Source organism: Pararge aegeria, chromosome 24, assembly GCF_905163445.1.
Source record: "Pararge aegeria chromosome 24, ilParAegt1.1, whole genome shotgun sequence".
Taxonomy (NCBI): Eukaryota; Metazoa; Arthropoda; class Insecta; order Lepidoptera; family Nymphalidae; genus Pararge; species Pararge aegeria.
The window spans coordinates 2,769,039-2,783,432 of NC_053203.1; the positions used below are offsets into that span (position 1 = coordinate 2,769,039).

The 14,394-nt window shown below is 39.9% G+C and overlaps 1 protein-coding gene across 5 annotated transcripts in view; it reads left to right on the plus strand.

The window, feature by feature from the left end:
• The window catches only part of LOC120634507, a 68,450-nt gene that overhangs the window by 17,343 nt on the left and 36,713 nt on the right, over positions 1-14,394 (plus strand). For all 5 annotated transcript variants that reach the window (XM_039905175.1, XM_039905176.1, XM_039905178.1 and 2 more), the window contains exons 3-12: positions 1,332-1,448; positions 4,101-4,232; positions 7,582-7,725; positions 8,746-8,830; positions 9,324-9,426; positions 10,514-10,616; positions 11,088-11,260; positions 12,218-12,328; positions 13,343-13,452; positions 14,198-14,355. In XM_039905175.1, the coding sequence (XP_039761109.1) occupies positions 1,332-1,448; positions 4,101-4,232; positions 7,582-7,725; positions 8,746-8,830; positions 9,324-9,426; positions 10,514-10,616; positions 11,088-11,260; positions 12,218-12,328; positions 13,343-13,452; positions 14,198-14,355 (1,236 nt within the window). The remainder of the gene's footprint in view (positions 1-1,331; positions 1,449-4,100; positions 4,233-7,581; positions 7,726-8,745; positions 8,831-9,323; positions 9,427-10,513; positions 10,617-11,087; positions 11,261-12,217; positions 12,329-13,342; positions 13,453-14,197; positions 14,356-14,394) is intronic.

A 14,394-nucleotide genomic window follows, 5' to 3' on the forward strand; every position in this document is an offset into this window, starting at 1 on the left:
GATTGCAGTCAAGTCAAAAAAAAAAAGAAAAGGGTGCCATGAGGCTTCCTGTCACAGGTATTTTAATGCTTACTAGGAGGTTCCTTAACATATATAATTTATTGTTTAAAAAACTAAATAAGCTAATGTAGCAATATAGTCAATAAACAAATGTTATTCTTTGGTTTTTATGATATTACTTACGCCGCGCCGTGTCTTTTTTCTCGTTATAAATACGTTAGGAAATTTTAAGGTATTAGTTTTCTAGTGAAAAGCGGGGTCACAGGCGGGGGTTTTTATTGTATACTACTTGTTAGCCGCGATTTCGTCTGCTTTTGATTTTGTTTTTTGATGTGGCATAAATTTAGTTGTAGATCTAAAAAAAATTTAAGTATTCAGTATCGCTATTCCTTAAATGAGGGGTTTGCTGGTGTCCGCTGAGGAGTTCTGTCCTCTATCTACAACCAAAGTTTGGGCAAAATTAAACACATATTACCTCTATAGTCCAAAAATAATTATTTCAATCGGTTATAAATTGTCGGAATTATGGTGTAAAATCGTCAAACACTCATCCCCTCTCCCAAAGGAACCGAGCTTAATGTCGGGATATAAAATATCCTATATTACTTGTAGCACTTCCAAGAATATGTGTACAAAGTTTCATGAGGATCGGTTAAGTAGTTTTTGCATGAAAGCGTGACAAAAAAACTTACATTGACATTTATAATATTAGTATAGTATGGATTAGTATGGATTCTGAGAGGATACTCGTTCTCTATAATCGGCCGGTAATGGGTTAATATGATCTAATATGTATACATATATATATATATATATATGATTTATAATATGTATTATAAGTATGTTAAGTACATGTATAATAATAATAATAAAGTTTTATTTACATTCCTTACAATTAATTACCTTACTGGCTAAATATAATAGAGTTAAATACAATTTTCCTTAATCCTAATTTCTTATTTTCTATTTATAATGTTTTCTTAACTAAGTAATATATTGCCCTTATTGTACTTATACTATCTAATTTAGAACATTTATATAAGGACTGCCAGCGGAGTATGTTAAGTACATGTAGTGTATATCAATTATTTCTTTTTAAATTGAATTTTGCACTATCCCGTTTTCCGTACCAAAATGCTTCATCAACCAAAGGTTGTCTGGAGGAGATCGCTTCAAGCGATAAGGCCGCCTTTGCGCATGTCTACTTATTTACCTTTTTTTATGTTAATTTGTGTTTTTTTCTGTATGGGCAATTAAGATTTATATCTATCTATCTATCTAAGATGCTGAAATTATTATTAGGTTATAACTCATGCTTTTCCGGTTCGCAGATGACATCAGGCCTGCACGGCCACGGCCACCAGATCTCGCAGCCGGCGCATCACCTCGACTCCACCGTCTTACCAGCCAAAGAGAAGACCGTGCATGGCAAGGAAAAAACCTTCAAGGTATGTTATTATTCGCCATGCTTATTACTGCCGCTAAGCAGCATTGTTGCAGTGCTGTGGTTGCCGGTTTGATTACAGGCATATGAGGTTGATGTACGCATCAAAAGGGCCACCAATGAGGGCCTACTTGAATAAAGATATTTTTGACTTGACGGGCACAGGGCGGCATTTTGTAGGATGTCTTCCTTGCATGCGCTGCGATTTGTTACTCTGTGTGGCGGTCTCCGCATTGTCTAACTAGATGGCGCCACAAACATCCTGCATCGCGCTTGCGATTCACAAATAATGACAATATGTACAACTTTCAAAAGATGAATGGTCGGTCCTCGGCTCCCGAGCACGATCATCCGCTCGGAGGAAGATCTACGTATTGTTACGGTCAAGCACATCGCCATAGCTCCCGTACTCTCTCTTACTAGGCGCTGGTTTTCCACTTATCAGCAAGTAGGCCATCCGTTTGGTTTATCAATGAATTTATAAAAAGGCACAGGTCTTGACAGCTTAACGTGCTCTCCGACGTCCAATTTTAAAACTTCTGGCTGGTACCGAGAATTTCTCGATACAAAAACCGTTTCTCGAACTCTCGTGATCTGCGGTTGAAAATGCAGTTTTAGTGATGGTGATATGTTTCTTCTCCCCAGCAGTTTAACATAAAAGTTCTGAGGATGAAATCTAGTCCAAGTTCTCTGTAATGTTGTCGATTCTGCTGTATACAAATTTCTTAACCGAAATAAATTGATATACAACGTGTTAATGAAAACCGAAATAATACTTCACAAGCTTTGGAGACATTAGTCTCTGAGGCTTATCTGTGAAACCGAAAACCTAAATAACCTGGTTTTTGAGTAAATCACTGCCATAGTTTTTACTGAAAGATATCAGATGCAAAATTAAAATCATGTTACTTCTGTTTCTTTATAAGTAGTAGCGTAGGTACTATGCGCGTTTCGGTATTTTATCTTCAATAGGGCTGTCACAAGTAAACACTAAGAATGTTTCGAATTCGTTTGTATGAAAAAATAAAATTTGCTTCTTTTGATAAAATTTTTTTACAGGGTGTTCCTTCATGATAAATTCTTATGCACAGTTCAACATTATTTCATAATTCTGTTACACGTTGTATAAAAAGTTTGTTGTCCTGTTCGCACTTTATCCCCTTAGAAAAGGATAGCTCTATTATTCACACAGAGACATCTCAATTTAAATTAGTCGTGAGATTCGGCACCACTATCTAGGATGGTTTACAATTTGCATGGAAAAGTTACAGCTATACTATACCTTCTTTATCACTTTTTGCACCTACTTTTAACATTTTATTGGCTATAAACTGGGGAAGTGAAAGACCTCGCTCTCTGATAAGTATATGGGGACCGATAACAACAAGATTTATTAACTTTCATGGTACGCGAGTATAATATTATTATGTAAGTTATTATACTCTGCTAGTAATAAAACACTACCCTTGGCATAGATAATAGACAAATATCGATTAACGTAAATCAAGATTTTTGCAGGTAGCCAGGTCTAATGGAGAATTTGCTTCCCTTTTTTTGATTCTTGTTTTGGTACAATTATTATGCGTACTTTATCCGGGTCCGGGGTATAAATATATATATAGAACCAAATTCGGGCATTGAAAAAGAGTCCGATATTCAAGACCTAGTTTTGGATTATTGGAAATTCTCTACAAATATTATCGCAGAAACGTTATATGTATTGAAATTCAGTGCATTAGCATCAACGATCTAGTATCACAGAGTTTAAGGCTGTTGTTCCGTATATCAAATGATTCTAAAGTGCAAGCATAAATACTTTGTTTTTATTTTTATTAATTTCTTATTTTCTATCTTATTATATAACACTGAAAAGGAATGTAAATGTCACTATTCCGAACGTTCGCTAGCTCCACCTACACCAGTTTACAAGTTTAATTTTGTTCGAAAGCTTTAACCGATATATTTACGTAGGTGGGGGCGTACCATTTAAGCCCTAATATAGATAATTGAAAATTATCTACAAATGTTATCGCGAAAACGTTATATTGAGGTGCTATTTAAATAACCGCGCAATTGACACTTCTTCACGTCAACGTCAACGCAGGGATAATGAAGTTTATATTTTCTATGGCGCCCCTATACTGAGGATTAATCTACATTACCATTTTTTCATTACATTATAACCAACAATCTACAAATTTCCCAGGCTTTTTCCACTACAAGTTAGCCCTTGACGGCAATCTAACCTGCTTGTAAGGCAGGATGCGATCTAAGATGGTGACGGGATAACCCGCCAGGGGGGTAAGGCAGTTATATTAAACTCATATCCCAAATCGGTTTCTACACGACATCGCTTGGCGGCCCGTCTTTTTCGAACGTTTACTAATATGGTTAACGCTATTATCTCACTACCGCGTACTTCTCATGTACTTGAATTAAGATATTTTTGACTTGACTTGATTTTCGGTAGGGTGGTACCTAGCCACGGCAGAAGACTCCCACCAGACCAGAGAAAATTCAGAAATTATAAATTGCAGATTCCCTGCCGGGAATCGAATCCGAGATCCGCCGAATGTCGTGAATTAAAATAAATAAATAGTGTTTTTAAGGTAAGTAAATGTGTTGTTCGAGAGCTGTAACCGGTGTATTTCCGCAGGTGGTGATGGGAGGTGAGGTGGGTGTGATGAAAACTCCGGTGCTGGGCCAGCGGCCGTACAACGCGCTGGCCATCATACACACCCAGCAGAGCAACACCTTCGACATGCTCAACTCGCTCACCACCAGCGTTGTGAGTATACCATCCGACGAGTAGCAGCCATCTTGACTACCCACATTGTGTGATGATTGAGGCTGGCTTTTCTCACCTTTGTTTAAGGGATTCGTAATCACCGAGGCACCTTTATAGTTTCGCCATGTCCGTATTTCCGTCTGCGGGTTAGCTCAGTGACTCTTTTGTACTAGAAAGCTGCAATATGACAATATTGTAGATATAGAAATTGGAGTTTAAAGTTGTAATGTTAACAATATTTTTCTAAAATTTGAGTGTAAAATTTGTTTTCTTATTTTTAAGAGAATAACATAAATACACTCGCGTCTAGAAATTATGGTTTTAGTAGTTTTGGTTTGGTAGTTTCTTAATTTTATCACACTTGTTAGAAAAAGTCTTTCTTAAATGCGATTGACATATACACGTCTCTTTCTCGCCTGCTAAGGTAGCATAGCCGTATAAGGCAGTTTTACTTTTTAATGTGTGAGAGAATGTGATTCGTTCGTGTACGTTACTAACGGGGAAACTTTCAGACGATGACAACAAGTTCACTTCGCTATGTTAAACCAGAAACAAAAATCATGTTTCAACATGCGGGCAATGTACTGTTTTTCAACACGCAACCAAAAAGCCGTCATCCACAATTGTAGAATTTGCCGAGAGGCAAAACTTTTATCGAAATACGAGCATTGGCTAGATCGATCACACGTGAGTAGTTCCCTACAGCGCACATTCACGGTCGGCTCAGTTTCAAACAAGCTCGTATGAGATAGACATCACAAGAATATCTGCCGCTGCTGTAACCGTAGCATTCGCTGCAGCATATTATAACTATTTGGTTACCCATGAAAGAACCAGTGATTAAAAGACGCTTTTGTGCATCTTGAACGTACTCATCAATCCTCTTATTTTTTATTTCCATAATTGGTATATCCAGATAGTTTCGCTTATGCCCAACATTTGACGAAACTATTCGAGAACACTTTGTGTACGGGTACATGGAATGGTTAGAAGGCAAATACTCGTGTATATTCGCCTTCTATTCATACAGTATGAGACGAACATAGGAGAACATACAGCATCACCGTATTGGGCAAGTTTCGTGTAGTTTCGCCGGGAACGTGTAGCACGTTTTACGCACATCATTATGCAAACTAAGCACGGCCTTACGCCCACATCGGCGCATCCTCAGGAGACCCTGATTGGACTTTGAACACACCGCTGTTAAAGCTACTAATATTGTTTATAAAAAAGAGTACCTTAAATCACTACCTGTCGGAATTATATGTTTCCTTTCGGGTAAATATATTGGTAATATGGAAGATTATAAAAAACAGTATCCTCCTAAAACAATTGGTATAAAATCAATCTACGATATCCCTAGGTGATATCCGATTTGTAAACTTTAAGCAGACTTCATTACCACCACTTGAATGGCTGCAATTTCTTGGTTCGTAAAAAAATTAACTAGACAGTTTATCCCACTTCTGATATTTGAACAAATGTATTTAACGTCCAGTGGCCTCAGTGCAAGATTTGCTCGCTCGCAATCGAGCAGTTGTTTTCGCATATCTATACAGTAAAGGTGAAATGGGCCTTATTTTACTGGTTTTAGAGTCGCAAATCTCGTACTCCTTATTTTTATTTTACAAATGTTCTGCTTAAAGGCCCTAAAGAATTGCAGGCAAATTTCAGCTTTAAATCAATACCAGTAAGATCCGTTTTAATCTGATGTTCAAGTGTTTCAATAATAGAAAACGACTCCCCAATTGCGATTGAGCAAATCTTGCACTAAGGGTTCAGTTGTATTAGTCCCTTGAAATATGTTATAACTAAGAATTCGCCATTTGACCGGAACCGATGGCCTTAACACACATTTTAAATCAAGCTTGTGGTATTTCAAATAACTAATGACCCTCTAAAAAGCATTACAGCAAATCATAGTACTTATCTATAAAAAAAATATATCAAAAAAAATATCGTGGATTACCAGCACCAAACGGCTTGAATATTCAAGAACCGTTAAAACGATTACAAATAAATCATTACATTTGCGGTTTCTCGTGTGTTTTTTGCACTTCAGTCTAGTATGTAAAAAATGTGAGTGCCCTCTTATAATTTTTTCGTACAAGGCTCCGCAGCTTATTTAACACTAGCGGTCCCCCGTAACTTTGTCCGCGTATGAGTCAACCTTTTAAGAGAGAGATATGCTTCGGTGAACTTCTTTTTAGAACTTCTAAAGGGGAACAACTCCGTCATACATAATTTTGGCATAACTTTAACCGCTTACGTGCCGCACTCAACGCTAAAGAATATTTTTTTCCCGTTTTTGTCATATTTTTCATTGATGATCCGCGCCTATTGGTCGTAGGTAGTGTAATGTAATGTAATGTAGCCTATAGTCTTCCTGGATAAATGGACTGTCCAGCGCAGATGGTTTTTTCCTCGACCTCTGGTTTCTGAAATTTGCGCGTCCATCCCAACAAACTTTCCAGCCCGGCCGACTATAGGGCCTTGGTCTCCTCTCAGTGAGAAGGCCTTAGTCCACCACGCTGGCCCATTGCGGAATCATGGACTTCTGGTTGGAACTCTGGCATGCAGGTTTTACCCACGATGTCCATTCACCGTCAAAGCAAGTCATATATAATCGCTTAAATTAAAAACGCACTTAGCTCCGAAAAGTGAGAAGTGAGTGCCGATCTCTCCCTCCGAAAGGGAAGCCAAATTCTTACCCACTTTTTTATAAACAACATATACAAACATAAACCTTCAGTTGTTGTATATGTTCATGACATCCCTACTTCCCTTCTAATATGATAAATCTGAATGTAAGTTTGTTTGTTACGCTTTCACGCAAAAACCACTTAACCGATTCTCATGAAACTTTGTACACATATGCTTGGAAGTGTTAGAAGTAATATAGGATACTTTTTATCCCGACATTAAGCTCGGTTCCTTTGGGAGAGGGAATAAGTGGTACTCCTCAGTGGACAGCAGCAAACGCCTCATTTAAGGCTTAGCGATACTGTATACTTTATTTTTTTAGATCTACAACTAAATTTAATGCCACATCAAAAAACAAAATCAAACGCAGACGAAGTCGCGGAGAACAGCTAGTATACAATAATTAAAGGTTTAACATTTCATGACAATATTGTCATTATTCACAATATTTCTGAGCGCAATTTTTCTTCAGCGCTTGTGAAGTCTACCGATCTGCAGTTGGCGAGCGTGGTGGACTGCGGCCTGAACTCTTCTCACTGAGAGGAGAACCGTGTCCTAGTGGGCGGATAATTTGTTGATGATGATGTTTTGTTGTTTAAACCACATTGTGGTATACTCAGCGTCTTACAAGTTTGTTTTATTGTAGGCCAGCCAACCCGTGGTGGGAGTGGGCGGCTACCGACGCCGCAGCTCCGGCCAGGGCGCGATGTGCGACCCGGAACTAGATGACAGCGGCAACAAACTGGTCGCCCGGCTCGAGGACGACGCCTTCATTTCTGAACAAGATCTGGTAAGTTATTCCTGTTACGTCTAACTATTTACTATATAAAATGTTTTTTTTTCTTTTATAGTACCTAAGTATTAATTGACGCACCAAGTAGATGACCTACCTTATGGTAAATTGAAACCCTTCTTCTTCTTCTTCTTCTGGGCAGTTTCCGCACGTAAGCGCTTCGCTTGTTGTACGTGAATTCCCAATGTTGCTCGCTACTCCAGCCATCCAAGCTCGTTCCAGAATCCCAGCATGCCGCCCAGGTTGCTGAGGATTTCTGGGATAGTGGCTGGTGATCCCAGGTAGATCTCGCGTTGCTCTGTCACGCCCGTGCACTCCAGCATCACGTGCGTAGGTGTTTCATTCTTCTCCATGCATGCTCTGCAAAGAGGGCTGTCGGTGACACCTATAATGGAAAGATGTCTGTTTAAGGAGCTATGTCCTGTTATGAGTCCCACCACCTTCCTAAGTTTGCTTCTATCCAGGCGGAGTAGTTTGTTAGTTAGATGTTGGTTTAGGTTAGGGAAAGCTATTTAAAAAATAAATTGAAACCCTATAATCATATATAGACAGAGCAACACTTCGCAGGGTATTTCTAAAAATTACATCGGTCGGTTGTCTCATTAAATAGGAAAATAAAATTGTATTGGCTAGAGCATGCGTCACTTTGCGGAAATGCGTGACACCGCTCGCTAACTCGACACCGGTTCGCTGCGACTAACTTAACAATTATTCATTGTAAGGTCAAAATCTCCTGAGGATGCACCGGTTTCGGAGCGAAACGTGGGTAGAGGGTACATTGACGAAGACCTGTTTGATGTAGAGTATACGTATTGGAGAAATCATACAGATTCTCCTGCTATTCGCGGAGTATGGAAAATGAAGCTTAATTTTCATATCAGACAGATACATCTGCCCTGTGTGATGATTGTCGGAGAGGCCTTGGGTCCAGCCGTGGACTATATATGCTTTTGATGAATGCCAATTTTGTAATATTATGAATCAAACGTTAAATTACAAATGGCTCGTGATTCACAGGAGGAGAACATAGAGGCCACAGAGAAAGGCCTCCCCCACGCCCCGACCGATACCACAGAGGAACAAGAGCAGAAACCACAGAACGGTATGTATGGATCTTGTTACAAGTGTGAGATTCGCTACCTATTTATTCGATAGCGTCAAAGTTAGCTACGATTTATATAGAATCGAAAGAGTGCCATCTAGTGACGAGTTACTACATCATTATCATCATCATGTTTTCCTTCACCGTTGATTGCTTAAAACGCATATAACTTAAAAAAGTTAATTGCGTGCTGGGATTCGAACCCGCCCTCCCCGTACTTTTTTTTTTACTGCTTTTTAACTTCACCGTAGAAGGTGAAGTTAAAAGGCAGTAAAAAAAAAAAAAAGGAAGAAGCATAACCATATCACGAGAATCGTGAGCTGTCACTTATTTAGAGCAAAAGTCGCATAATGAAGGTCTCTGACACCATGACAGAGAGGATAACTAACTGAGTGTGAAACAAAATTAAAAAAAAACTCTCCCCCGGAAAGTTACCCTCTGGGCTATCACCGTTGTGCTATACTATACTATAATTTCAACGTGTTTCTTGCAGGAGTTTACGATCGGTTCGAGCTAGAGAAGTTAGAGGATAAAGACAAAGAGAAAATCGACAATGAAGATGAGGAAGAACCTATAGGAGTGTCCCCATGTGGAAGGTAGGCGATGTTTTCTGGAATGTCTCCACAAAAAGTATACCCATTCCATCAATTAATTCAAGCAACAAATATGCAGAAATACAATAAAAAAAAAAATGGTTCTAAACGCTCCTACTGGATTCTCTTCCTGTTAGGATCACAAGGATTAATATTGTATAATGCTCCAGCTGTGACTTTACAAGCATAAGCATGTTAATAATGATGTATGGTACAGGCACAGAATTAAGAACATACAGAAGCCGTGAACACGAGTAATATTGCATCATCAAAAACCTAATAACTACACTCTTTAAGGTAATAAGTTGCCAAATCGATGAGTTTATCATTATCAACCCATCACCAGCCTACAATACGGCGCGGGGTTCTACTCAGGTGTCATTCTGACGGAAACAGTGCCCTTTGGTGGGTCGGTAATGGGTTGATGATATACAACTGGCAACATTCCCCGGGTTTGGGTATACTGTTTTTGGATACAATGCACTGCATGCAATAATGGCTGAATGTGGGTTCTGTATATTTTTAATTCTATGGGTACAGGTACCCTTTTTTACTATGTTCATGGTGATGCTCTCACTACCACTGCACACCTTGTAAGGTAGGTACGCATCAAAAGTGCCATCCAGAAACCGCGTGTACGACTAATATGGAAGCATCATAAACGTGTCCACTTTAGTAGTGTTGCTCGAACAGGCGGCTAGTCACAGTAATTATCTTACCTCTGGACTGTCCTGGACGTTTACCATAAAATTGAAAAATTCGAAAAAGTTTGTGAGCTGGCAACATTCCCCGGGTTTGGTATGCTGTTTTTGGAGACAATGCACTGCATGCAATAATGGCTGAATGTGGGTTCTGTATGGTTTTAATTCTATGGGTACAATAATGTACATTGACAATTACTTAATCCCTGTTTCAATGTACATTGACACGTACCTGCCATTATCGGACTTACGCATGTATAACGCACACATTTACACGTTCGTCCGTGAATGCCTCTTATGTTTGCCGCTGCAGTAATGTACTATTGTTTTTAATTGATGTTACTTGGTCACAAGTGACAACCCTAATCTTTTGTCTCTTTCTTCTGCAGGTTTTTCAAATACGACAAGGAAGTCGGTCGGGGGTCTTTTAAAACCGTCTACCACGGTCTCGACACTCAAACCGGAGTCGCCGTTGCTTGGTGCGAGTTGTTGGTACGTTTTGACTACTTCTTTGTACGTCTATCCATTATTTTCAAGGTCACGAAAATGTTAACGCCATACTCCATTTTTTTTAAACCATTGATGTAGAGGTGGTGTCCACAGCTGCACGCAAACATGCGACGCACGAGTATTCAGTTGCCATCATCATTTATTGCAGTTGAAACCGGTTTCTTCCACTTCTGGAAATTAGGATTTTGTAAAGATCTTCACAGACCTGCGCTATTCATTGCAACCAACTAAGAACAAGCTAAATTTTCATGACGCTTTATGGAACACCCATAGTTCCATACCGCCCTTATAACCTCGGACTATAGTATTCTTACGTTTTAACTTTTGAACTGTGCTGTCAGTTGAAGTGTGACGGAACACAAAATAAATTTCTCCTTTATCATTATTCTAAAATGCGTAAAGTTGATAGTTAGAAAGGTAGTTATGGATGGACTTTCCTTATCTTCATTGCAGGAGAAAAAGCTAAACAAAACCGAGCGACTGCGCTTCCGAGAGGAGGCGGATATGCTAAAGAAGTTGCAGCATCCCAACATCGTACGGTTCTACAACTACTGGGAAGGCACGGTCGCCAAGAAGAAGAACATCGTGCTCATCACGGAGCTCATGGTCTCCGGCACTCTTAAAACGTGAGTACATACAGTGACGTGCACTGGGTGTCGACCAGAGCGACTAGTATGAGATTATCTACCTAAAAGCCTGTGCACACTACGTTTTTTAAACGCGCAGTCTACACCCGTTTGTTGCGGTACGCATACCTGTACAAATTCAATGTCATATGGAGCCGAGACCTGGACACTGACAGTCGACCTGATCCACAAATTTAAAGTCGCGCAACGCGCTATGGAGCGAGCTATGTTTGGAGTCTCTCTTCGGGATAGAATTCGCAACGACGAAATCCGTAGAAGAACCAAGGTCACCGACATAGCTCAAAGGATAAGCAAGTTGAAGTGGCAGTGGGCGGGTCATGTCTGTCTTAGGACCGATGGCCGTTTGGGCAGACGTGTTCTAGAGTGGAGACCGCGAATCGGTAAGCGCAGTGTGGGACGACCTCCAGCCCGCTGGACGGTTGACCTTAAAAAGGTGGCTGGATGAGAAAGGCGGAGGACCGTCTGTGGTGGCGCGCTCTTGGAAAAGCATATCTTAAGCAGACGCTTGTAGGTTGTTGATGATAATGAAGATGATGATGACAAATTCAAAGACGGGTTTAAATCGATACAGACGCATGTGTAGCGATGCAGTCGCGATACAAACACGCGTGCGATATACACGATATTGCGTTTTTAAGCAGAGGCTCGTCAACAGTAGCAAGATGGCGTCGTTCGCTCGGTAGTGACGCGCGTTTAAATCGATACAAACGCTATGCTACCACGAGTGTGTATTTATACAAACGACAACAAGCTGTGTAGGATAAAAGCGTTTAGTATACGTGGTGTGTACAGGCCCTAAGACTACCTATTCAGTTTAGTAAATTTTTATGGAATCGAAAGAGAAATTTGGTAAGTGATGAACGACGGCGCGGTCTCTAACGTAGTATCCGCGCGTCCTTTTCTTAGCTTAATTTAATACTTTTTTTTTTGCCTCAGATATCTTCGACGCTTCAAACGCATTAACCCGAAGGTGCTCAAGTCGTGGTGTCGACAGATCCTTAAAGGGCTTAACTTCCTACACTCCAGAACGCCGCCTATCATTCACAGGTAAGGAGTTGTAGTAGTGGTAAAGCTTTTTGTGACAGAGCTCGTCCGGGAAACCCCACTGGGACTTACTGTTGCCTTATTCTACTTTTGTAGAAAAAACGACACTAACAATAGAAAAAAGGTATTCAATACATTGAAAGGCTTATTATAACGCATTATCTAGTTAGATAAACTTTGTTTAAATATCACAAAACAAATATTTTTACATTATTAAAGAAATGGACATAATAAACATAATTAAATTTGGAATACTAATAGACTCATTATCGGACAACAAAATTTCAATCATTACAATTTGAGATTTTTTACAATTGAATAAATTAAATCACCAGAATAAGCCCGCAGACTTTGACAATTGAAAGTGGACACTGTCAAACTTATAGCTAACTTCAGGTGCATCGTAAAATTTACCCTCATTATTTTCCCTAAAGCGCTAATAGAAGGATAACTTCAAAAATAAAAATGGTTGCAATGCTGTCTTCCGGTCTGAAAGGCGCGGTTGCCTGTGTACAGAATATGAGTTTTACTATCATCGTGCCTTATGTTTTTTGTCTCTGTCTAGCGGCAACTTCATTGGTTAATTAGACTTTGTTACCACGAAATATAGCCAATATGAAAATAAATAGATAGTGGCGGGAATTGTTAATATCTGATGGCCACTAGGCGCAGTGAGCCGCAACCCTGTTTTCTGAGTCCAAGGCTGTGGTTCGATTCCCACTGGAAAATGTGTGATGAACATGAATGTTTTTCAGTGTCTGGGTGTTTATCTGCTTATTATAAGAATTTATGTATAGTATTCAAAAAGATATTCATCAGTCTTATTAGTACCCATAACACAAGCTTAGCTTACTTTTGGGCTAGATTACGAGGGCGATGTGCGTCTTGTCGTAGTTTATTAATTTATTGACACTTAATGCTGCCTGCAATCAAAAAGCGGTGCATGATCAACTATGCGGTCATTCACCCTACCGCAGATTATCGTATGCTATTTGTAATTAATATTATACTTCGCAGAGATCTAAAATGCGACAATATCTTCATAACGGGCACGACGGGCAGTGTGAAGATCGGCGACTTGGGGCTCGCTACTCTCAAGAATAGGAGTTTCGCCAAGTCGGTTATAGGTATGTATGGAATCAGTTTAGCAAAGAGTATGGGCAAGTGAGATTTTTTAGGTCATACCGTCCGCGGCTAATCTGTCATACGCACTACACGAAGGAACCTACATGAAACATTAGGTATATGTCGTGTACTGTGTAGGACAAACAGCCACAAATGATTCGGCTTTTAGGACCTCGAGTAAAGGGTCCGTACTCTGCTGGAGTGCGTATATTTTTCTAAACCTTGAACATTAGTTGGTTTGGGATCACCACTTTAGACATTCGAGTAAAAGGTAAGAAAGAAGTCACTTCCCTTGTTGTAAGTATATTTAATCTGCGTGTTCACCGTGTATACAGCGCAGTGTACCGATTGCAACTCTCTTGTAAAAATATAAAATTTTCCTATTAAAATAATCGGTCGACTCGCTGAATCAGCAACAAGGGTCGTGTTGCGCTATGCATGTGTCCCTACAGGCTTTATAGGGTCTATACTTATAATAAAACTGTAACGGGTCGAATTCTGTACATTGTTTATAGAGGGCCCTCTTCTTCTTTCCCTGGGTTTGTCTCCGTACTTGGTCGGCCGGCCCGTTGTAAGTTAGAGAGCCCTCTATAATCGATACCAAAACTATTTATTTTTAATTTTTGTCCGTCTGTCTAAGACTGTCTGTAACTTGGATGCCATTCATTTTTAAGAGGCACACAGATGACGTCCTTTCCCCCCCTGGGTACGCCCATGATTAAGATAACAAGGTCTGCTTTGTTCCAGGTACGCCGGAGTTCATGGCGCCCGAGATGTACGAGGAGCACTACGATGAATCCGTCGACGTTTACGCATTCGGAATGTGCATGCTGGAGATGGCCACTGGGGAGTACCCGTACAGCGAGTGCAGTGGGCCCGCGCAGATCTACAAGAAAGTTGTCTCGGTCAGTATACAACTATATATATATAAACTGGATTTTTGG